Here is a 23,109-nt window from a genome sequence, read left to right as displayed (position 1 = left end):
GCTGAAATCCTGAGACTGCTGCAGTCTACAAAATGCGTTTCACCTTCTGATTTTGGCCTTTCGTTGCATCTGCCAAGCTAATACAAGGAGTAATTTTGCAGCATAATCACTGTCTGTTTGTTACTCAAGTAGATATTTTTTCTACTTCTCTAATTTAGTTCTAAATTTCAAGATTGTAACTGTATAGGAACAGCTATTCCAAACAAAGGCACTCTACCTTAGCTTGCTCTTCAGTGCTGCAACCTCCCGGCCCAGGGCTTCATTACTCTCAGTAGCTTCATCCAGCTCTCTCTGCAGCTTCCTGCGGTTTGCGTTGATACGCTGAGACTCTTCCTCAGCCTCCTCCAGCTGCCTTTTCAGTTGCTTGAGTCGTAGGTTGCCCTTCTCAGCCTACGTGAAAAATTTAGAATAATTCTTTAAGTCAAAAGAGATCTGATAGCTTTAGATTCCTCATTTTAATTCCATATTTTACAGAAATAATGACCTGAATTCAGTTTTACAGAAACATGACCTGACCTGAATCAAAGGTGAAAGCTTAAAATCTAAAAATGTAAAAATAACTTTACTTTGTGGGAGTTAATTTTGCTAATAGACTGTATTTGCAAACTACTTGTTTCTTTTACTGCACAGTCCTACCTCTGCATTTCTGGTTTTCATGTTGGTGAGTTTTATGTGAAGTTAAACTTTTCAGTGTGGGACAAAATTCGATCATGGTCTCCATTTGTGTACCAAAAGGGATGTTGTGCAGAGTCCTATGTATCACTGCGTGTAGTCAGACTGTTGCAGCTGGTTGATGGGCAAGGACTAGTGCTTTGGCACTTGTCTCAGCATGAAAGAGCAATCAGATTGTCAAGTCATTTAGCAAAGTGCTGTATAGCTTCCCCAGCACAGAATATTCTTCAAGGTGGAACGTGGAATATTCTTTTCTTAGGGTAAAACCTGAAAATCCCTGTGCCCCAGGCTAAGACCCTTATGACACTTTCTGATACCTGATCTTTGTACTGCTCTGCTTGCTTTCTCTCGTCCTCCACCTGCAGCAGTGCATCCTTGAGCTTCTTGTCCTTCTGGCGCAACGTCTTGGCTGCAGTCTGCTTCTCTCTGCGAATGACAACGCAACATTTGATGATGTAGAAGTTCTGTAGTTCTCACCTGCCTCGGGAATGTGGCACCAAGGAACAGTGTGTTAAATGCCTTACGGAATTTCATAGATGAATTCTAAGCAAAACTTAAAGGTTGTGTTCTTCTGTTCAAATCAAATATGCGTCTTCGCTACATGCTAAGGTGTTCCAGGGATATGGAGATGTGCTCAAGCATGAGTTGATTTCCTCAAGAAATAGTCCTACAAATGGCACAGTATATAACAGAGAATCTGGCAGGGGCATACAGCAAGGCAGGGGAACAGATCCTTGCCTTCGATACCAGTAGAACTTCTCAGCAATGAAATGGTTCTTACTCAGAATCTGGAATAACTCCAATTAATGGCCATGTCTCTAAGAAATGTTAAGTGGGTGAGAGACTTTACCAAATATTAATGGCACTGAGAGCCCAATGATATAAATCCTATATGCTTTTGTTTAATTTGACTGATTAACTGAAACAATAAATGGATAGCTGTACCATCTGGAATTCCACATACCTGGCTTCCTGTTCCAACTGCTCTTCAAGAGAAGCAATTTTGGCCTCCAGAGCAGCAATTGTGCTTTTGAATTTGGACTTCACAGCTCCCTCCATCTCTTGCAGTTTACTCTTTAGCTCTTTGTTCTGCCTCTCCAGTTGCTGCCTGGCATTTTCATTCTTCTGTGCAGTTGAACGCTCTGTTGCCAGCTCATTGTTCAGCTGTTCTGCCTGAAAGGGTGAAAATGGATGCTGTCAAAAATGTTGCGTACTTTCAGGGAAATGACAGGTGGTGATTCATGGTGGCAGTTCTCCAAATATTTACTCAGAACCACAAATAGCTTTCGCTGGAATGCAAACAGGAACACACATGCTGAAATGAACTCTACCTGCTGTACTGCTTTCCTCATGCGATCACCCATTGCCTCTATGTTGCTGTGCTCCTCTTCTAGCTCTTCCTCCAGTTGGGCAATTCTTGCCTCTAGGCGCCGTTTCTCATCCTGAAGGCTTGTCCTGTAAGTTAAATTTAAGAAGTGTGTTGTTATGGCTCTGATGAGTTGAACATGCCTGAAACTATTAGGAACTGCCTATAATTCACAAGGAAAAGAAAAACAGATCATGAAACTGGTCAGACATGCATGTTGTGTTGTCAAGCCTGGATGGCTTTTGGGACAGGCCAACCTGGTAGTCGGGCAATGTTCAGCAGCATGTTTATAGCTTTGTGAGGCATCCAGTCTATTCCTACCTTCCAGAAGAAGCACTTGCAAGTTCCTCTGCCATCTCTTCTTTCTCCAGATCTGCTTGTTTGCGAGCTCTCTCTGCAGCAGCCAGGTCCTAGGAGTAAAGGAAAAGGAAGCATAATAAAGTAATGAGCAAATGTTCAGTTAGACAACCATGAACTTTCTGAAACTAGTGTATGCTGGGCTGTCCAGTTAATGGAATAAATTTTTATATCATAAATCCTAGCGAAGTATGACAAAATACACTTTCCTCAGACTGTCAGCCTGCTTTCTATTCATTTTAGACTAAAAGATTTCCATTTAATATATACAGGAATAATTAATTCATTCAGGAATTTATAGATATTGAAAACAATTTGTGTTGGATCATACAGATAATTTTCCTTTAGATCTGGTGAACTGTGCTTTCTTCCAAGGTGTTTTTTTCAGTTTAATCTGGTTATGCTCAGATGCATATTTTACAACTTTATTGGAGTGCATGGAACACATGTAACTTGTAACAAGTTCTGCTTATAGCTTTCCATCTCTAGCTATTATAGCCCATATATTGTTTCACTGCGGTTCTATTTTGCTACTGAACATCCTGTGTACTCTGCTTTATATTGCTTTAGAAGTTTTCTACTTTACCTCTTGAAGCTGGATGAGTTCTGCTTCCAGGCTCTTTGCTTTCTTCTCATTTTCTCTGGCTGTAGCAAATATTTCTTCTCTGGCAGCCCGTGCATCATCCAGCTCTCGTTGGTAGTCCTTCATCTGAGCCTTTTTGAAAAGAACAACAAATTTATTTTTGTCTGGCTTTATTACAATTTCAGTAGAAAGAAATTTGGACAGAATAGAAGACACACATTTACGTAGTCATAATGCCTGATTAAATGATATTTTCTGGAGAGATCAGCTAGCACATGTTGGAAGGGTCTGAAATGCTATTCCAAGAAGAGTGATGCTTCTGCTTGCACACTGTGACTTTTGTAATGCCTATTGTCCTCATTTCCCCTGAATATTTGAGTACGTGTGTGATCTTAATCTTTGCAAATACATCGCTTTCATTGTTTAGTTGTCAGCATATTACAGAACAGTAGATATGGAGACGTACAGTATAAATATGAAGATACTAATTCAGAAATGGCATGATTTCTGAAGATTCTTTTGTGATTTTGACGGACTCAGAACCACGATTGAAGTCTTATGTTAGTCTTTATCCTGTGGCCCTTTCTCTACATTGGAATCTATATTTTTCTTCAAATGAGTAAGTTAATAGCAGATGGGTGTTGGGCGGAGAATGTCGGAAGCTCTCTGCAATGATGACATTTAAGGTTTTCATGGTTTGCCTTGTAAAGTTTTCTTTTATCATTCATATTGAACATTACAGTACAGATACTTGGTTCTGGTAGGTTAGTTAAAAGTCCCTCTCTAACCTATCACCTGTAACAAGTATCATGTTCACAGATGTCACCAAACTTTCATATTCATAGAATATCCCGAGTTGGAAGGGACCCATAAGGATCATAAAGTCCAACTCCTGGCACTGCACAGGTCTACCCAAAAGTTTAGACCATGTGACTAAGTGCACAGTCCAATCGCTTCTTAAATTCAGACAGGCCTGGTGCAGTGACTACACTGGGGAGCCTGTTCCAGTGTGCAACCACCCTCTCGGTGAAGAACCTCTTCCTGATGTCCAGCCTAAACTTCCCCTGCCTCAGCTTAACACCGTATCATACTGTGTCAGTACAAAAGACAGCAGCAGAAAAAAAGACTGTATTTGTGGGTTGTACATACTTGTAGTTTGCGAAGTTGTTTGATGGCTTCTTCCCGTGCTTTGTTAGCAGAATCAGCTTGGCTTTCTAGATCTTTGACATCAATCTCCAACTTCTTTTTGGCTGCAGCTGCCAGGGCACGTTGCTTCCGCTCATCTTCCAGTTCCGTTTCATGTTCATGGAGCTGATCATTAAAGAAGATAAGATTAGAAGTCCTCGAGAACTTTTAAACACTCTGTATAATTCTGGGTAATCTATACAGTCCTCTATAGCACTGTTAATTGTGGTATCACTAGCCGTTAAAATATTTACATTTTGTTCAAAAATTGAAGGCTCTTCAAAGGAGTCAGCAATGTAGGTTCTGTACTTGTGGAAATCTGACAACTACAGTATTTGTCCTTGCTGTCACAACACTACTATGCATACTAGTATATATCTACAGTCTATGTATCTATATATCTACTAGTATATATCTACATAATAGGCTCTGTCCTGTCTGTGTTCATTTCCAGTGCTTTTGTATCCATTCAGCGTACCGTGGGAAGGCAAATAGATATATTAGTTGGTGTCTTTTTTCACTTGCACTGAGAACACAGGGAAAATTCTCCTTACTGTGCTAGAAATAATTCATATGTTTTATACTATATGGATTGTAGTGTTGAATTGCTACATCTGTTTTCTGCTGGAAACTGTGCACCTGCTACTGAAACAGGAAAAATGTAATACTGTTATGCAATTTTGTGCTTTTTTAGTGCAATAGCCAACATATATTTTTTATTTGCCAAGCACGAGGAAACACAATGTTTCCTTATTATTACAGTAAAGTGCTTTAGTAATGGCACAAGGCTGGGGACTTTCAACTGTTTTGTTGAGATATTTACAAATGCAATAACAAAGAATGATACCTGTTTAAGGAGTTGTCTTCTCTTCTCCTCATTCTGCTCATCTCTGGCCTGTAGATCTCTTTCAAACTGGCTTTTCATGGCTTGCATGTTAACTTCCAACCTGAGTTTGGCATCTTCAGCAGCCTGTAACTCATCCTCTAGCTCTTCTAATTGTGTCTTCATCTCTTCTACTTGCTGTTCAAGGGTCCGTTTAGACTTCTCCAATTCGTGGACCTTTCAAGCAATGAGAAATTAATAGATTTGTTATAAGAAATAAAAATAATTCCACTTAAACACAGCTTATTTGCATTATAGGCCATTTGAAAACATCAGCTACGGACAATGAATAAGTTGCAGTGTAAGTAGTAAACCAGCATTTTCTGTACACTTGAAAATTTGTCTTAATTAAACTGGGAGACCCTGAAACTCAAACTTTCATTTTTAATCAGTCAAGTATCATCACTGAGTTTAGCCGGTATTAAAAGTGATATTGTCATACTGTACAAAATATATATACAAACATACATACAAAAGTGATACTGTAGTAAAAGAAATGATTGGCAATGTATCAGTGGAAATTTGCTGCAGCTGTACAAGTACATGTTAGGCTAGTGGCAAACTCAAATATAATTATAAAATGAGATTGCAGAGTTTACAGCTTTAAAGTTGCTTAATAAATAAATGATTTAGAATCCCCTTTTCCAGTCTTAGAAATCAATAAGAATCTTCAAACTTGAAGCTGTATTAAGAATAAAAGTAGCTTACAGGTACTTTGACGAGTCTCTTGAAGGTTTGGGTGCAAATAGAATAAACTTTGAATTCTGCATGAAATACCTGATCTTATTGAAAGGATTTGTTTGCTACAGAGAACTCCCTGCACAGAAAACAACCATCTGTTTGTTAGCTGCTGTTGTAAGTTACCGTGGATATCATTCTGAGCCCAAAACTTACATTCTTGCCGACATCATCTTTGGAGCTAACAAGATCTTCCATTTCAGCTTTCAACATTTTGTTTGTTCTCTCCAGTTCTTCTTTGGCTTCCAAAGCCTCTTCAAGTGCCCGCGCCAATGACAGAGCCTTTGTTTCCTTTTCTCTTGCTTCAGCTTCTGCTCTGTCCCTTTCATCTGCATATTTTGAAGAGATGTTTTTCTCTTCAGCCAGCATCTATAAAAAGGAATTCATCAGTAGGATGTATTTTCTATTGCAACTGTCTTATCAGTTGTTAATGACAGAGAGAAACCTGTATTTTGATTAATGTATATAAATACTAATTAACCACTATATGGTATGTTTAGTTCAATCCTACTTTATTTTTTGACCCTGATCTTTCAGATCAGGGTCAAAAGATTTTTGATCTTTCTCTATGCCCTCTGAGTCCTAGAAAAGTTAGGTGATAACATAGCAAGGGAGAATTTTAAATCCATACCTGATCAAACTTCTTCTGCTTCTTCTCGAGGTTGGAGACCAGCTGACGTTGGTTATCTAAGTCCACCACCAGGTCATCCAGCTCCTGCTGGAGTCTGTTCTTGGTTTTTTCCAGTTTGTCATAAGAAGCAGCCTTTTCCTCAAACTGTTGCGTGAGACTTTCAATTTCTCGCTGAAGTTTCTTTTTACCTTCTTCCATAGTTTCTACTGTGGCGGAAAATTCCTGTAGCTTCTTCTTAGAGTCGGAGAGCTGAAATTTGAATTTAGAGAACAAATCTTTATAGCAAGTGACAAAAAAGCTTGGCAGAACAGGTGACTAAGAGACAACCAAGATCAAGAAATCTGTAATTTGACCCATGTGAGGCTAGTTACAGTTACCCATTACCCATCCTTTATAAAATGAGGCAGACTACAGGCCTAGTATGCACATACAGGCCTAGTGTGCAAGACTCTCCTGGGACCTGTGTTGCATATATACCTAGAGGAAGAGTGCTGGCTCCATTGTAGAGCCTCACTGATGCCATCTGGGCTATCAGCACTATTTCACTGAAGGTCCATATGCTTTATCAGGATAGTTCTACAAACCTGAAACCTGTGGAATTACAAAACTCAGTGAGGGAGCTAGTGATTTAGCTATAGCACTGATACCTGTATCGTAAGTGTTGAAATATGTCTCTCCAGATTTTGTTTTGCTTCTACTTCTTCATCCAACTGCTCCTGCAAGCTGTTCCTTTCATCTTCCAACTGACGAAGCTTGGTAGACACATTTAGCTTCTGCCGTGTTTCTTCCTGAAGCAGCTCCTATAGTTACCGCATCAACCAACAAGTTGGTCATTAGTTTAGGTCATTTATAGTATATTTATAATTACTGTAGGTGAGCTGTTACTGGATATAGGTTTACCTGTGTGTCTTGTAGCTGAGATCCTAAGGTTGCAACATCTTTGGTCAATTTGATTGTCTTGCTTTCTGCTTCATTGAGCAAACCGGTAACATTTTCAACCTCAATCTATGAGAAACCAAAGTGACAACGCTCAGTTATTTTGCACAACTTCAACATATTCCTTTAACTTCAGTTTGCTCTAGATTGAACACTTAACGTTTGAATGGGTTCTGAATCTGCTTTTATGCTTCTTAGGTCACCTCAAGCACTAAAGGTGTTTCTAGCTCAACTGGAATTCATAGGACAGCCATAAACTTTGCCACAATTTTTCTGGACAGTATATGGGATTTAAGTCCCATAGAACTAAATCCTACATACAAAATCTGCAATGTCTGAACGTCATCTTTGTGACCTGTGTATTAAGACCCCAAGTTGTAATGCTGTTTTTGTCTAGAGTTTACCTTAGTATCGTATTACCACCAAATATCATAGCCTGTTCCTAATCATAAGGCAATACTAATATATCGTATATACTACAACAACAGGCAGTATTTTCAGGAATTCAGTTGTGGGAAATATTGTTGTTTAGGTGAATGACACAGATGCTGAAAATACAACTCCCATTTTTCATTTACTTTCCAGTGACTTGCTAAGATGAATGGGGAGTTTCCTGTATTTTACTTTCTCTTCTCAAGTTTGAGAGAAGCTGATGCTTATATTTTCTTCATTATCCATTAACTTAAAATAAACAAGAAAAGCTTACTGCTTCTCTGAAAAAAGTTGTAACAACATGCTTGATCAGTATTGCTAGGCACTGCAAATCTACCAGAGAGTCATCTTAAGTTATCTTTAGTTAATTCCTTATTAGAAATTAAATCATAAATAAGTAAGCCTTCTCCTTTCGCTGTCATTTTTCTGAGTACATCTTATGAGGTTAATAGTTGTTTAATCCATTTCCAGAAGCCACATTCCTACTGGTGTTCCCCACCACCCTACAACAAATGAACAGAAAGAATCTTTTAAAAACATGCAGTGCTGTCACTGAAACAGTGGTGGCATTACAGATGTGTACAGGGAGACCACGAGACTAAGAGCTGTCACTTCCATGAAACAGTGTTTTAATTGTTCAACAGCGTGATGACTGAGGTAGGAGCCCTACAGATGACAAGGAGCATTCCAGCTGAAGTCAATAGGGCCAGGATTCCTCCAGATGTACTCTAAAAGAACTCGGCCTAACTGGTCTACTCAAGTCCAAGGTGTCACAGTGAAAGGTCAGACTCCCCCTTACCTGTAGTTTATGAACTCTTTCATTGAGTTCTGTCCGAACACGCTCTCCGTCAGTGTACTTGGACTGTAACTCTTGCAGTTGTACTTCCAGCTTCTTCTTTTTGTGCTCCACATCTTGTTTGGCCTGACTCAGGCTCCTGACTTCATTAGCCAGCTCAGAATTTTCTTTCTCCAGTGTCTGTTTGGTCTTATCCAAGTTTGCTTTAGCCTAAAAGCATGAAGTGAAGAAAGAATTTCTATAAAATGAAGTCATATTTAGTGGATAGTTTTCAATAAGATGAACTTCTGCTTACCCTTTTAAATTGTTCCAGCTGCTCTGTTAGCTCTTCTACAGCTTGAGTGTGTTTTTGCCTCATCTCCTGGACTTGGGCTTCATGAGTTCGAGTCTCCTCCTCCAGAGCTCTCTTCAGTACTGTGACCTCCTGTTCACGTTTTGCTCTGCAAGGTAACACCCGTAAATGGAGCAGCAGCAGATAAGAGTGTTTCAGTCACTGGAAAAATGACTGAAAGTCCTGCACAGTTGTAGAAGGTACTGCAGCTAACAAAACTCGCATTCAATTCTTGTGTATGGTTTTTGGATCTTTAGGAGCTGGAAGGCTCCAACACAATGAAAGCCATGGGAGTTGCAGTACTAAGTCATGGCAAGGCAGAGTGAAAGCAAACTGAAAGTCAGTCTAGTTATAATTCATGTTGAGAGATAATGCAAAAATGAATTTACAGAAATGCCATGAGGTGGCTATCACAGGATATAACAGACAGGATCATAGGAAGTGGCATTGAGATCAGTTAAAAGAATTATGGTCCAAAGAACTGTGGTCCCTGAAGCATGAAACATCAGGGGAAAAAGAAAAGGTTTAGATTTTTATGTAATTAAGTACAAGACTGAATTATTTCAATGCCTAAGACAGAAAATGAGATACCTGGCTCCAGAAAAAAAAAAAAAAAACAATCTAGATAACCTGAATTAGATGGTCTAGATCTTGGACACCATCACTGTGAGAAACTAATTTTTCCACTGACTGCTGTCTTCCAAATGTGCCATTTACAATTACGTCATCTGGGCTAACCCACCACAGGGCCGTATGGAACACCAGACAGTGTTGTACTGAGCTTAGTGACAGCTTTTATTTGGCCCACGTACAAAGTCTCCCTACCTGAGTTCTTGCTGGGTGGCTGTGGTATCCAAAGTATCTTCAAGCTCTGTCTTAAGAGCCTCCAGCTCTTCACCTAGGTCTCTCTTCTGTTTTTCTGCTTTGTTTCTTGCAGCTTTCTCAGACTCCAAGTCTTCCTGGAGATCAGAGATGTGAGATTCCAATTCACGGATCTTCTTGAGGGCATTGTTCTTCTGACTAGTTTCATCCTCAAGCCTGAAAAGAACATATTTCATTTTCTGTATTAAAAATATCATTTCACTTTCAGGAAATTGGTATACAGAGATTAAAGGTTTATCTCTAGGGTGCAATTTTAACAAACTGGAAATGTTTAGTTTTACCATTATCAATTCACGAGGAAGCATGGTTTGTCTACATAAAGTTATACCTACTTGTATTTAAGATAGCATGTGATACCGTATATTTATACTGTGTATTTGGTGTTCTGGCGTTCTAGAGTGGTATTTAACAATGTAATTGTGAGCAGTAAGTCATGACAGTGAGTTTTGAAAGTCCTGCTTTATATTTATATGAACCTACCTGAAAACTGTGCAAGAAACTACAAGAGAAAGAGTGGGAACTGATGCAAATGGGGTCTGACAGCTATGTTTTATCAGGACATAACTGGAGATGCTGAATCAACTGATTCAGTGGAAGTTTTGGTTGAGTGTTCTCCCTCTTAAATTTATACAGAAAATCCACAGACTAGAATGGATCGAAGTTAGACTTAAATTTTTGCCTTTTGCCTATAAACTATGTTGTTACTTTTCATTCTTTACTTGGCAGCACTGCCAAGGTCTTTGGGAAGAGGAGTTCTCATTGCTATCTGGACATAAGGTTAGGTTGTTTATGAGCAAAGTGTCAAATTTTTTTTAGTTGAAAAAAATTTGGAAGTTGGGAAAGCATGCAGACAGAATGTACTGAGATGAGATTCAGAGCTGCAGCATCTGGGTGTCTAGGGAGGGAAGGGACGTGTTACAGCCTGATATTTTCAACCTGTGTGCAGATTCAAGAGTGAATACCTGGCTAGAGCAGCCTGCAGCTCTTCCTCTTTCCTGGCTAGTTGTGCCTTCAGCTCAGCAATTTGTGCCTGGAGCTCTGCAATTTGTTCATGTAGATCACTTGACTCCCCTTCCAACTTCCTCTTTGTTTTCTCCAGTTCTTGTCTGCTCTTCTCTTCTTTCTTCAGTCGCACTGAAAAAGTAAGGATTTTGTTCATGGGACTGGTTAGTACAAGGAATCCTTAACCTAATCTTAAATTCAGACAACTCTTTTGGCCATCAGTGAGGCAATATATTTAACTACAAGTCACTGTGTTTCTGAAGCACCATGCAATACCTAGCTGTCATCATTTATTTCCAGTCATTCAAAAAAAAATTAAATTTATTTCTCTTTCTCCAGAAGTGCTATTTTTTTCGTCCTGTCCTCTACTCTTCTGTTTATAAAAAAATAAGTATCTATGGTTTATGCTCCCTGGGGTTTTGGTGATTCTCATTCCCAAAATGGCTTCAGCATACAAAAGTTGGAAAACACCACGCACAATTTTTAGTTTGCTTCAGATTCTGTTTGTTTGTTTGATATGAGCCATGACAAAAATCGTCAGATTTAAAACACTTTTGTTCATATTACCTTCCAGTTCTGAAATCATAGATTCATGTTTGTTTTTCAGCTTTGTAAGATTTTTGGCTTTTTCTTCCTCTTCTGCAAGATTCGTTGTTAGATCGCTTACTCTTTCCTCAAGAAGTTTTCTTTCCTTAAGAAGAATCAAATAATTTTGTTAACAGAAGTGTCTTCCATTGGTGATTATGAAGCATCCCTACACCAAATAAAAAATGTCCAAGATACTGTCTTGCAATGCTGTTTTTCCTGAGATTGTAGTGATATGTTCCTATTTGTCGATTATAGAGGGGCTGAAAAGCGGTACCTAAAGTTTCCATCCTCTCTAATCTGCTGTTATTAGAATCTTATACTCACTCTAGTGGCTGGTAAGTATAGGGCCTAGTTGAGAGGAGTATCGCCTCTCCAGAAGTACTGGAATACATGTTTACTTCTCGTTCTAATCATGAAGTTTGGTTGAAATTGGTTGAAAAGCAAGAGGCTTATTTACTCCTCTTGAGGCCAAGAAAATGTGTTCTACTGATTGTGCTTGGCTGCTGTGGTGATTTTGCTTGAAGATACTGTCACCACAGTGGACCTCAAAACTGGTATTTTTATGTAATTTTGAATTATTTAAATAAGCACAGGAAAATCATCAGAAATTTGTTGACTACAGGCTGTACTGATCATCTGGTAAATATTTACACCCATGAAACTCTGTAGTTTTCCTAAAGCATTCCTTTTGTTCTTCTAGCTGAAGAGATTTTCTCTCATCTTGCACAAAGTAAGAAATGGACCCACAACACTTACCTTTGTTAGCTTGTTATTCTGATCTTCCATTATGAGAATATCATCTTCCATTTTCTTTATCTTGCCATCTGCTGTTACTTTTTCAAGCTGCAGTTTCTGTCTTGCAGCTTCTTCTTCTTCAAGTTGTTCTTCCAGGTCCTTTGTAGGGAAAAAGAAATAATGAATTCTGGAAACAAAATGCCACTTAGATAACAGGAAATGCGTAATGCTTGTCGGTCTATGTGGGGTATGTTCTAGACTTTGGTTTTACTAAGAAATAGATTATCTGTAATGCTTAGTGATTTTGAAGAAAAGATTTGTTAATTCTTTAGAGAAAATTTAGAATTGGGGTATGGAAAGAAGATGTATAAAGAATTCTGGAGGAAAGAACAAATATTGATTGTTCTTACTTCAGTAGAGTAAGCACATACTATCGAGGGCTGCACAGCAAGCTCTTTCATCAGCAAACCTCAGGGCCTATGTCCTGTTCTTCTCTGTGAGATACATGTTATTGTCTCTAGTTGTTGCTTACACCTTCTTACCAGCATTTGTTGCTGCATCTTTTTCTTCTCTGCTTGCAACTGTTGGCTGCGCTCCTCCTCTTCCTCAATTCTGGCCTCCATCTCATGCAGAATCTCTTCCAGCTCTTGTTTCTTAGCAGCTAAACGGACTCTCATCTCTTCAGCTTCAGCATACAGTTCAGTTTCTGCCTGAAGCTGTTCCTGAAGGAGGTTCTTCTCTTCACAAAGCTAAACAGATAAAATGGATAGGCAGGTAAATTTTAGATTGCAAATTGCCCCTGTGTCTTTTTACTAGATAGTCCTAGTATACAGGTAGGCAGCTGCACCACACAGTTTTTGTGCAGGCACTAGGCCTCCACTGAAGGAACTGGGAGTTTGTCTGCACTGAGCTTTTCTTCTGGACCACTGATTGCCATGAATACAATTGTGACTCCAAAGGAAGAAGAGACCTTTACTGTAACAGCTTCTAGAAATGGTGAGAGTGGCTAGCATTTCAGAGAGATTCAGAGCTGTAAATCACCTGGGTGTGTTTCTGTTCTAGCTCCTTCAATTCAGCCTCTGCTTTCTGTTGTCTTTCCTTAGTTCTTTGCAGTTCTTCATCCTTGGCCTGCATTTCTTCCTCTTGGCGGGTGACTTGTAGCAGCGGTTTCACCTGGAAATAATAAGGTTTTTTAAAGAATGTTTCCTACCAGTGCTTATGTTACTAAATGCACTTAATGGTGCCAGGCTGACGGGTACTGAAGGCAGCACTATCTGTTGTTCCGCAAGTAGCGGGCAAATACTTTCTAACCAAACTCAGTGTAAACATCTTTAAAGCAGCAAGCCCCTGCAGTGTTATTAACTGGCTTTGTGTTAATTCTCAGAGCCTTGTGAGCACCTCTACCTTGAATAGTGTCACTTCTTGAAGGATTCCAAGCTAGGTTTCATGTGTTGAGAATGCCCAGGGACTATAACTGCTGCACAGAAAGGCACACGTGCACACCCGTGTGTGTTAGTGACTGTTGCTATCAATGCAGGTAGGAACAATTTTCTGAATCCAAACTGAAGGCCATGTTTGGAAAAACAAAACAAAACAACACGAAAAAAGCCTCTTCAGTAGGAAAATAGACTTAATTTGCTTGACTGCCTAGCAAGAAGGTGTTTAATATCCCAATTAGGGAGTTCCTAAGCTACTCTATCCCTAGATGAATAACTGCATATTCGTGAGATTCTGTTTTATGCTCTCTTCTCATTATCCACCTATGTGAAAATATTTCCTTTTTGGCAATTAAAAAAAGAACACATACATAATCTTATATGAATCTCTGCTTAATTAGTTTGTTTTCATCCCAAGCTAAAACTAACTTTAATGTTAATGGCATTATATAAAAGCTAATGAAGCTCTTGCAGTCAGCTGTGATGAACTGGAGCAGGAAAAGTGCCTCACATGACACGAGTTGGTGTCTTGTGCAGTCTATTTCTTTTGGAAAGCTGAGGGAGAGATTCACAGATAGTAGTCACTTACTTTAGTGAACAGTCTCCACCATTGCCAGTTCCTCAGCTTCAGATAAGCAGCACAGTTTCTTTGGATAACCTTCATTGCAGTCAGCTGTTGCTGCCTCTTGGCAAAGGCTCTGTGATTAAAAACAGAAAGCAAATTGGTTCAGTCTGAGAAGGCAAAGTGTTTGTAAGATACAAACATTAAATAAAGAAACTCTAGCATGAGGGTCTACTGATTTGAGGATTCTGCGATAATTCTTTTGTCACTTAAACAGTGCCTGTGCTTTCTTGAGAAAAGGTAACACCTCTGTTTAGACTTCCAGTGTTTTATTTAGTCTTCTTTTTTTTGGCTGTTTGCATTCAGTAGGTAGGAATGAAACAGAAAGTAATGGTATAATTCTGGATATATTCAGAGTACATGGGCACTCAACAGACATTGATTATCATTATTGAAACCTATTATGTTTAAATTTGTTTGCTCATCAATTTGAAACCCGTGGTAGTATGCAGGGAAAAGAGCATTGCTGCTAATAGTTTAGTGATGTACATTAACTGAGATCGTGCTAGATGACTCCAGTGTTTCATTCCCATACTGTGTAAGAAATTATTTTATGTTTTAGAAATGCCAGTGGTGCTGCTATTTGTACTGTAATAGTGTGTGTGACTCCAGGCATGGTTCAGGATGTACCTTGTCCTGTTAGTACAAACGTGTTTAAAAAATGGGTCATTGCTTCAGAGAGCTTACTGTACAGAAGGTTTAAGAAGCCTCACAATATAACTGCTCCCCTGTAATTATACTAGTAAGCCTCTTCTGGGCAGGAAGTGAGTCCTTTTAGGTCAGCGTTGGACACAAGTTGAATTCTAATGTAATACAACTAATAGGTAATAATAAAATATCTTAGTATCTTCAATTTTTTATACAGAGAACAAAAGGCTACGGTAGATACCCCACTGCCAAAGATATTCTTTTTGTTAGTATATATTCTTACTTTCTTGCCAGGTAGCCTCGGCACTGAGCCTGGAAGGCAATAATGACATCTGTGATCTTCAGGTCTCTCTCTTCTTCCAGGTGAGCCAGAACGCCAGTTCTGAAGAAGATCTTACTCTGCCCAATTCTGTACAAGTTTGGATCAAGTTCCAGTGCTTTGATCTGGAGGAAAACAGGGATATTTGTAAATTCCGGTGCTGAGTATTTAAAATTACTTCTTATTTCTATTAATTCGCAGCAGCTTTTATATAAGAGGTATAGGCCTGATTATCAATAGGATCAAAGATGCTTTCCTCACCATCAGTATGCAAGCCTGCTTCCCGTCCATGAATCCTTTAGGAATAGCATTTGCAGCAAGAATTTCGTATCTGCCAAAAGACACAGATGTTAAGGAGGTGGAAAAACATCAGATTATTTTGTACAGACAAACGTGTATTACAGCACTTTTAAACACTGAGTTAGGACCGAACAAGGGATTCCTACCGCTGACGGAACTCCTGGAAGACAATTCTGTTGGGGAATCCCTGCCGGCAGATACGAATACCTTCCAAGACACCATTACAGCGCAACTGCTCCAGCACTAAATGGGCATCAAGTTTGCCAGCCTGAAAAGGGAACAGGAAGTATTCTTAGTACAGTAGAAATTTACAAAGATGTTACTTCAAACGTCTACGTTTGAAGATATCATTCATTTCTGCAATGTGCTGACACAGTGAGCACCTCAGCATGCATAATGTGCCAGGGTTCTGAAAACTGAGCATTTGAAATTTACCCTTTTTTCATGATTTGGAATGATACAGCGGACAAAGTTGGGATTGGTATTCCTTAAGGTGGTCATCAGTTTGGTCAGCTGCTCCTTATAGAGTTGGCCCACAGTACGGAACATGCCTTTCTTGGTTTTTGAAGCACTAGGCAGTGAACTTTCAGTCATCTTGGCCATCTGGTCCAGCCCAACTATACGGTCCACTGCAATATAAAAGAAAGTGTGAATGGGGTTGCTTATATAAACTGTCCTCACCATGCATTACAACTGTCACTGCCATTGCTAAAGTGCAACTTGCAAAAGAGGACCAAAATATTTTTAATGCAATAGAAGCATGCTAACAAAAGCACTGGAAGATCCTTCTAGGTAAATGGTCCACTTCTGTCAAACTTGAAATGAGGAGCTTTGTAAACTAGTGACAGAATGGAAAAATGGAATACACAGATTTTGTGTTTTGTTTTACGTTTGCTCTACAAAGGACAGTCCTGCAAAATATCCCCATTGGTAGGTTTGTGTCCTACCAACCAGAAAAAAAACATCAGTGAGCCTAGCTTGATAGTAAACTATCCACCACTTTCCTGGAGTTTGCATGCACACTTATTTGTAGATATTACATATGTATAGTGTAGTATATATGTCTTACAGATCCACAGAAATTTTTTAAAAAAGAAATGTTTTGTATGCATACAGATATTCTTCTGGTGGAATCTGAGATTATACATTGCTGAAGAGAACTGCTGTGGGACTTTGTGGAGAGGACTGTGTAAGGTAAGGACTGCTCACAGTCATTAATAATAAACAGCAATAACCTGTATTAAATCAGCTGTCTGGCATGATATATTCAGCAACATGATAACAGCATAACGAATGTTTTTTAGTATGTTGCTGAATAATATTAAGTAAGGAAATTATTTTAGTTGTGCTTAAATCTATCTAATGATGTTTTCCATAAGTATTTCTTTAGAAAAGGCTATTCTTGCTTCTTAGTTCAATCTGTTCTATTCTTAGTTTCAAACTTGTTTCCTGCTTGTAAGGGATAGCTGTCAAAATAGTTCTGGTAGAATTTTCTCCCTTTAAACCACATTACTGATTTGAGTTGCAATTCATACCATCTTTCCAAAGGTCTGCCACAAATTTGTCTGAAGACTGGTTTAGCAGAGAAGTCACGTTGTCATTTAGTGGATCCATGTTCTTTGTTAGCCAGGCAGTTGCATTGTAGGTAACCTGCAGGAAACAATGCCAGGTCAAAAATCTTGTTTTGATACAGAAATCTGGAGTGACCAAGAACACAAAATAATAAAATGACTGACACAAAATAATAAAATGTGAAAAGCATGCTTATAGTTGAGAGCTGAGTTGAATATTTATTCTTGCATGTACTTGCATCTAAAGGGCTTTTTTTGCAGACATATCTATGGCAGGGGACCTGCCCTGCCTTTAAAAATCTGCTTGCTAGAAAGGAATCCCAAGTAATTGGATTTTCAAAAACCTCAGTACTGGTTATTTTTGTTTTCATGTGATCTTAGCATAAACACAAATGTTTTGCAAATCTTATTCCACATGTTTTGTAATTAAAGCTCTTAATGCATACATTATATTATTAAAGCTCTGCCTTATCAACAGGGGAACTGGACTGTTTCTTCTTTTTACTGTTTGAGCATCACTGTATCAAAGTTCCATAATTCAAAATAGCTCAATCTCTCCAGTACCTTTCCTGCATAGTGCATTATACAGAACTCGGTTTTATCCTTGAGTTGCTTGGACTTCTGGAATTTGGCATGGTTGCCTTGCTCTTGAATGAGTTTTTCCACAAAGGACGTGTCAGTAGCTTTGGGGAACCAGCACTCTTCATCCAGCAGAGCCAGGACACCTGGAGGGTTGGTCTGCAATGTGAGCAACACCAAATCAGTATCATCACAGCCAGAGACAAAGAAAGAACACCACCTTCTTTTTACTTTGTAACTAATCCTCCCAGGCATCAAGAATCTGAAATATCTTAAATGGCTGTCATATTGTACTGATACATAATAGATCCTGATGAAACCTACGTAGTGTCCCATCTATAGAGATATCTTACCGGTCTTTCAATTAGCTCAATGCAAGGTTGCAGGTCAAGGCCAAAGTCAATGAAATTCCATTCGATGCCCTCACGCTGATATTCCTCTTGCTCCAATATAAACATAGTGTGGTTGAAAAGCTGCTGAAGTTTTTCATTAGTATAATTGATGCACAGCTGCTCAAAGGAATTGATCTGTGAAGACAAAATAATTGAATTCCTAGTGTTAGAAAGACACCTGCAAGAGGGAACTTACATGACAAGATGAAATTTTCTACCTTCTATTTCTTTTTAAAGATTACTGAAATTAAAATAAAGGATCCATATTTTTCTAATTTAAGGTCTCAAAAATTTACAGTAAGTTCACAAGTCTCAGTACTGGGACCTGTTTAATAAACCACGAAGACCAGACCTTGGTTCTAAACAGAGGGTCCCACAGCCACCCAACAGGATAATGCTGCCAGCCCCAAGCCTTTCCAGGTGGAGTAATCCTGTGGATTGTCTTGGCCATGGGCAGCTAGCCAGCTTGAAAGAAACATATTGTTTTTGTGGCTCTGAATTTAGGTTTTTGTCATCTTGCATTTCAAACCACAGCGTGATGATAAGGAGTTGAACCAACTTGTATCTCACAACACATACCTCAAAAATCTCAAATCCAGCAATATCAAGAATGCCCAAGAAAGAAGCACCTTGTCTTTTTGTTTTATCAAGAGCTTTGTTTACACGTGTTAGAATCCAACGGAAAAGACGTTCGAATTTTGCCTTGGCCAAAGCCTCTATGGCAAAATCAGCCTGAAAAAAGAAGAGCAAAGTGTAAGTGAAAGAAGAAATGCAATTAACAGCTAATTTAAGTAAGAATAATGAATAGGGAGACAAGAAGCAGACATTTCCCTTTAGACAAGAAGTAAGAAAGAAAAGAAGACAGGAAAAATATCTTCAGGATTGCTGAGCAGACTGCAAGTAGATACCTGTTCTTTGGTCTGAGCTTTCTGAACAACATCTCGTCCTACTTTGATCCTTGGGGTTAGAATAGATCTTGTGAAATCTGTCACATTAATTCCCATCAGGTGACACACTTTTTGCGCAGCTAGAATAAAAGAGTGATACTATATTTCAGATTGAATTTTCTCTTAGTAGGTCAGTAAGTGTGAATACAAGCAGTCCAACAAGAATACAAAGCTATTTATCTTCCTTAAAACCTCCTCTGTTGTACACACAAGAGTAAAAGTATTATCCATGATGCAAGCAAGAAATTCACTGTTCATCAATTTATGGATTCAGGGTTACCAGAAAAGTTAGTGATAATTGAATGGATTGCAAGCATAATATATCTTTTAAGACCTGTGAAGCATATAGGCAATTACAATTAAATTAAAAATAATGATAGAGTGCTTACTCAGCTGCTATTTTATTTATTTTTTTAATGTTAACTCAATTTTTAAAATGACAAATCATACCAGTATTGTCAGGCATAGAAGCTTGATCAGTGTTTCTCTCCTTCTTGAAGACAATATTACCCAGCTGTAGGACAGACGAAACAACTCTCAATATAGCTGTAAGATAAGCAGATAAAATAAATGAGGAATGGAATGACGCATTTTGAAAACTCTATTCTCTGCAATAATGAAAGTTCATTGTATTTCCTGTGGTAGTCTATACCTCTGTGGAAAGATCTAGGTTCGCTTTAAAAGACTGCTCTAAACTTCAAGAGTTTGAGTGCTGATTGAGGAGCCACTCAGATAATTCATGCAGTGGAGTAAACAGGCCAATCTGGGAACACCAGCACCTCCAAGTTAAGCTGTGCTGGTTCACCAGGCAGATCCCCAGGTCTCAGGAATTCATCTTCCACTTAAAGTGGCCCGTAACATCTTTCCCGCTTGATCACTGGAGAATCTGTATCTCTGTCTTTAAAATCAAACATATCTGTGAATTACCAACAGCTTCAAAAATGTGTAGCACTTCTGAAGCTCAAGTTATGCAGGAACATGTGGCTTTTCACTCATGCAACTAAAACTAAATGCATACAAGTTTTTGCAGAATTACTGCCAGAATACAGAAAACTAATTGATTAATGTTTGCTTACTAAAACGTATATAACTGTGATGCTGCCTTACCTCAGGTAGTAAAATCTACTGCTATGTTATAGATGAGACCATATTAATCTATGTTATAGGTGAGATCATATTAATCTAATCAATTTATTCATTTGATAGATTTACACAGGAGAATAATACTGCCCTAATGGGCTTACATTTTAAAGCATGAAATGAAAGGGGTTCAGTCAGTAATACAACTCCTTTTGATATCATGGAGAATGCTGCTGACAATGCCACTGCATATGCCCTGGCTGGAGAATGAACCAGTCTTCATCAGTACTATCATCTGAATTTACCAGGAGTGGGATTATCACGGCTGTCCTGAAAGGCAAGACATTTTTTTCTCGGTACCCTTAGTCACTCTTGCAGGGCTGAGAGGTTATGGAGATCAGCTCCTGCTACGGCAGCTGGTCCAAGGCTCAAGTGATGGGGTGACGATGTTTCTGCCACCAGGTGTCACTTGGGGCATGGCAACTGCAACCATGGGTCATTCAGGCTGATGGGCATGAGACAAAATCCTGCACACTCCTAGTAACTGTGAGGGGTAAATGCTACACTATTTGATGTCTCTGGTAAGCCCACATTGTCAAGGTAGTTTAGTTGTTTGTTCATGCTGTCTGTTTTTATGTCCCTTTTCTCCCAAACAGTGAATATGAGCTATTTGAGCCTGATCCACATATTTCAAAATTAAATTGTAATATTTTGTAACTTTTTCATTTAACTCATTGAAAAGTTCTGAAAAAATGCCATTAAACAGTCATTAGCATTGTTAGAGCTGGCTTGAATTCAGTATTCTGTTCTGAGTATGTATAGAGTTCTGTTAGTGAGATGCCTAAAATCTGTCCTTTCGTAAGCACAAATTACCTTTGAAAACACTATGTCTTTTAGTGGTTCTGCATGCTGACAACTGTGCTCAGTTCAAATGAGTCAAGAGTGCATGTCATGTTCCTTCTACAAGTAGGTCTGCTGAATTTATAAGACTTAAAAGAATAAGAAAAAGACTTGTGATTCTTCATTCAAGTGGAAAGCAAAATATTGTGATAATTATTTTAATTCTCTGCTAAATTACTACATATAGCTGCCCTGCACATCACCAGTTGCTCTGTGTATCACAGAGATAACTACTCTTTGATGATGTATACTCTTATTTTCCAATGTAGATGGTAACTTCAATATTTTTTTTACTTTGCTCACAGCAAGTGCTGCCAGTTTAAATGTTTGAAGGAGGCAGTATGCAAAGAGTTTTCAGTATTGGTTTCTTTGGCTCCTAACAGTACCTACTGCAATAATGGGAAAAGGTAGGGCACTGTTGTGATATTTTTTAAGAGATCTTTTCTAACAACAACCTAAAAGCAGTGAGATCATAATTAGATCTCCTTGCAAGGTCTCCTTGTGAATATCTCCTCACACTCACAAGACTTCTCAAAGCATCACCCTGTTTAAACAAAGGTTTACAAACTCCTGATCACACAGAACTGAGTTCCAATCTAAAGCTTAATGTGAGGAAGAAACAGATCCATGCTTGAGAATGTTTTCCTTTCCATGAGACGTCTATGGTTTAATTCATCTAATACTTCCTGTAAAGGAGAGAAAGAGGAAAATCCAGGGGCTTTAATTCACAGCAGACTTCCTAGAAACAGTAGTTAGGTTAACAGTTGATTGGTACTAGTTTTACTCAGGGGAAATAAGAGGCAAAGAGGTTGAACAACATAAGTAGATTTAGAATCCTCCACTTCGTGTTTCGTGCAAGATCACAAACCTTACTTCACATGCCTATTTTGCAAGGAGGTTACTCTACACAAAATTAACTGCTGTGCATTTGCATCTGTATATCGTGTCACTTGCAGATGTATACCTTCAATGCAGTCTTGCTAACAGTTCTCACCTGTCTGTTCCTCCTCAGTAAAGCCCATAATTGTCATGGCTTCCAAGGTCTCCTGGAACATTTCATCATCTTGTTGAGCAGGAATAGGCACGTGACCATTAGAGAGAAAGGTATAATTGTTGAAGCCTTCCAGCAACAGATCATCTAAAAGACAAAGAAGAAAAGTGTGAGTTAAGTATGTCAGCTTAATACTGTTCGTTCATGGGTTCCCCCAAAGAACAACAAAAAAAAAAAATTATGTTTTCACCAAAGGAAAATTTTAGGATTTTATGGTGGACAAATATTTTCAAAATAACGCATCATTTAGCAAGTTTGATTGCCTTAAGTTTCAAATTTTCATTAGTAACGAGGGAATGTCTCTGTCCCTCAGTGGAATTTTGCACCCCATGCAAAAAATCAGAGCCATTCTTCCCATAATTTTTTCATTTAATTCTGTGTGTAACCTAGTCAGAATTACACCTCACTTTGTCTTCTAGACCTGGGGATTCATACCAGCTAATAATAAGAATGGAAACAGGTAACAATCACAGGGGGTCAAACCAAAAGATTTTTCAGCCTGTACTGTGGCCAGCAACAGATTCTTAGGTAAGGAGCATAAGTACCAGAGAAAATACAAAATTATCCATTGCTTTATACATAATTTGGCAACCAGTAGTGGAGGGAAAGATGCTGTATTTAAACCATGATGTTCCAACATGTTATATTGAATCCCCTTTTTTAAAATCATACGCTGAGAGAAAGATGTTCTCTTAATCGATTGTAAAACTGCTAGCCAATAATTTTACTGGGAACCCCAATTTCTTTTGTGTAAAAAATTAATGAACAGCTCTTCCCTGTTCATCTTGATAACATTCAAGATTGGCTTTCAATGAGTTTGCATTTCCTGTAAGTTGAAACGTCTTATAAACTGCAAACCACCTGACTCAAACAGATATACACCAACTGAAGCTTTTTTACAGTTCACTTGAGAAAATTATTTCTATGGCTGTTTGTTTACCAAAAATATTGAATGACGTTCAATTAAAGAAATTAAGATAGATTACTTAAGTAAGCCATTTTTTTAGGCTGTTTAATGAGATGGAAGAATTGTTATCAAGTAACTTACTTCTCATTTGTTCAGAAGCTCCAGCAATCAAATAGTAAAAGATATGAAATGTTCGCTCATCTTTAGCCTGACGAATAGCACGGGATTTTTCAAGCAAAT

General features: G+C 38.5%; 1 protein-coding gene and 1 long non-coding RNA gene across 5 annotated transcripts in view; one reads left to right on the top strand and one right to left on the bottom strand.

Annotated features, from left to right (window-relative positions):
• MYH11 (myosin heavy chain 11) overlaps nucleotides 1-23,109 on the bottom strand; it is a 60,780-nt gene that overhangs the window by 4,511 nt on the left and 33,160 nt on the right. For all 4 annotated transcript variants that reach the window (XM_083800123.1, XM_083800121.1, XM_083800124.1 and 1 more), the window contains 33 exons: nucleotides 23,011-23,109; nucleotides 21,906-22,049; nucleotides 19,382-19,477; nucleotides 18,893-19,011; nucleotides 18,564-18,716; nucleotides 17,946-18,119; nucleotides 17,578-17,751; nucleotides 16,978-17,092; nucleotides 15,878-16,071; nucleotides 15,589-15,710; nucleotides 15,404-15,473; nucleotides 15,107-15,267; nucleotides 14,143-14,251; nucleotides 13,159-13,290; nucleotides 12,660-12,866; nucleotides 12,139-12,276; nucleotides 11,362-11,485; nucleotides 10,755-10,926; nucleotides 9,736-9,948; nucleotides 8,875-9,019; nucleotides 8,583-8,789; nucleotides 7,316-7,420; nucleotides 7,063-7,215; nucleotides 6,416-6,664; nucleotides 5,941-6,153; nucleotides 5,011-5,223; nucleotides 4,128-4,289; nucleotides 2,982-3,110; nucleotides 2,360-2,448; nucleotides 2,004-2,127; nucleotides 1,637-1,845; nucleotides 990-1,098; nucleotides 218-390 (listed from right to left, as the gene is read on the bottom strand). In XM_083800123.1, coding sequence (XP_083656249.1) covers nucleotides 218-390; nucleotides 990-1,098; nucleotides 1,637-1,845; nucleotides 2,004-2,127; nucleotides 2,360-2,448; nucleotides 2,982-3,110; nucleotides 4,128-4,289; nucleotides 5,011-5,223; nucleotides 5,941-6,153; nucleotides 6,416-6,664; nucleotides 7,063-7,215; nucleotides 7,316-7,420; nucleotides 8,583-8,789; nucleotides 8,875-9,019; nucleotides 9,736-9,948; nucleotides 10,755-10,926; nucleotides 11,362-11,485; nucleotides 12,139-12,276; nucleotides 12,660-12,866; nucleotides 13,159-13,290; nucleotides 14,143-14,251; nucleotides 15,107-15,267; nucleotides 15,404-15,473; nucleotides 15,589-15,710; nucleotides 15,878-16,071; nucleotides 16,978-17,092; nucleotides 17,578-17,751; nucleotides 17,946-18,119; nucleotides 18,564-18,716; nucleotides 18,893-19,011; nucleotides 19,382-19,477; nucleotides 21,906-22,049; nucleotides 23,011-23,109 — 4,996 coding nt within the window. The remainder of the gene's footprint in view (nucleotides 1-217; nucleotides 391-989; nucleotides 1,099-1,636; nucleotides 1,846-2,003; nucleotides 2,128-2,359; nucleotides 2,449-2,981; nucleotides 3,111-4,127; nucleotides 4,290-5,010; nucleotides 5,224-5,940; nucleotides 6,154-6,415; nucleotides 6,665-7,062; nucleotides 7,216-7,315; nucleotides 7,421-8,582; nucleotides 8,790-8,874; nucleotides 9,020-9,735; nucleotides 9,949-10,754; nucleotides 10,927-11,361; nucleotides 11,486-12,138; nucleotides 12,277-12,659; nucleotides 12,867-13,158; nucleotides 13,291-14,142; nucleotides 14,252-15,106; nucleotides 15,268-15,403; nucleotides 15,474-15,588; nucleotides 15,711-15,877; nucleotides 16,072-16,977; nucleotides 17,093-17,577; nucleotides 17,752-17,945; nucleotides 18,120-18,563; nucleotides 18,717-18,892; nucleotides 19,012-19,381; nucleotides 19,478-21,905; nucleotides 22,050-23,010) is intronic.
• On the top strand, nucleotides 15,185-17,629 carry LOC310882036. The gene is made up of 3 exons (XR_014572790.1): nucleotides 15,185-15,299; nucleotides 16,559-16,636; nucleotides 17,492-17,629. It is a non-coding gene; the product is annotated as an uncharacterized lncRNA (long non-coding RNA).

Source organism: Anser anser (genome assembly GCF_964211835.1).
Source record: "Anser anser genome assembly, chromosome: 15".
Classification (NCBI taxonomy): Eukaryota; Metazoa; Chordata; class Aves; order Anseriformes; family Anatidae; genus Anser; species Anser anser.
Note: the sequence above shows the minus strand (reverse complement) of the source record. Positions and strands in the feature narration are given on the sequence as shown.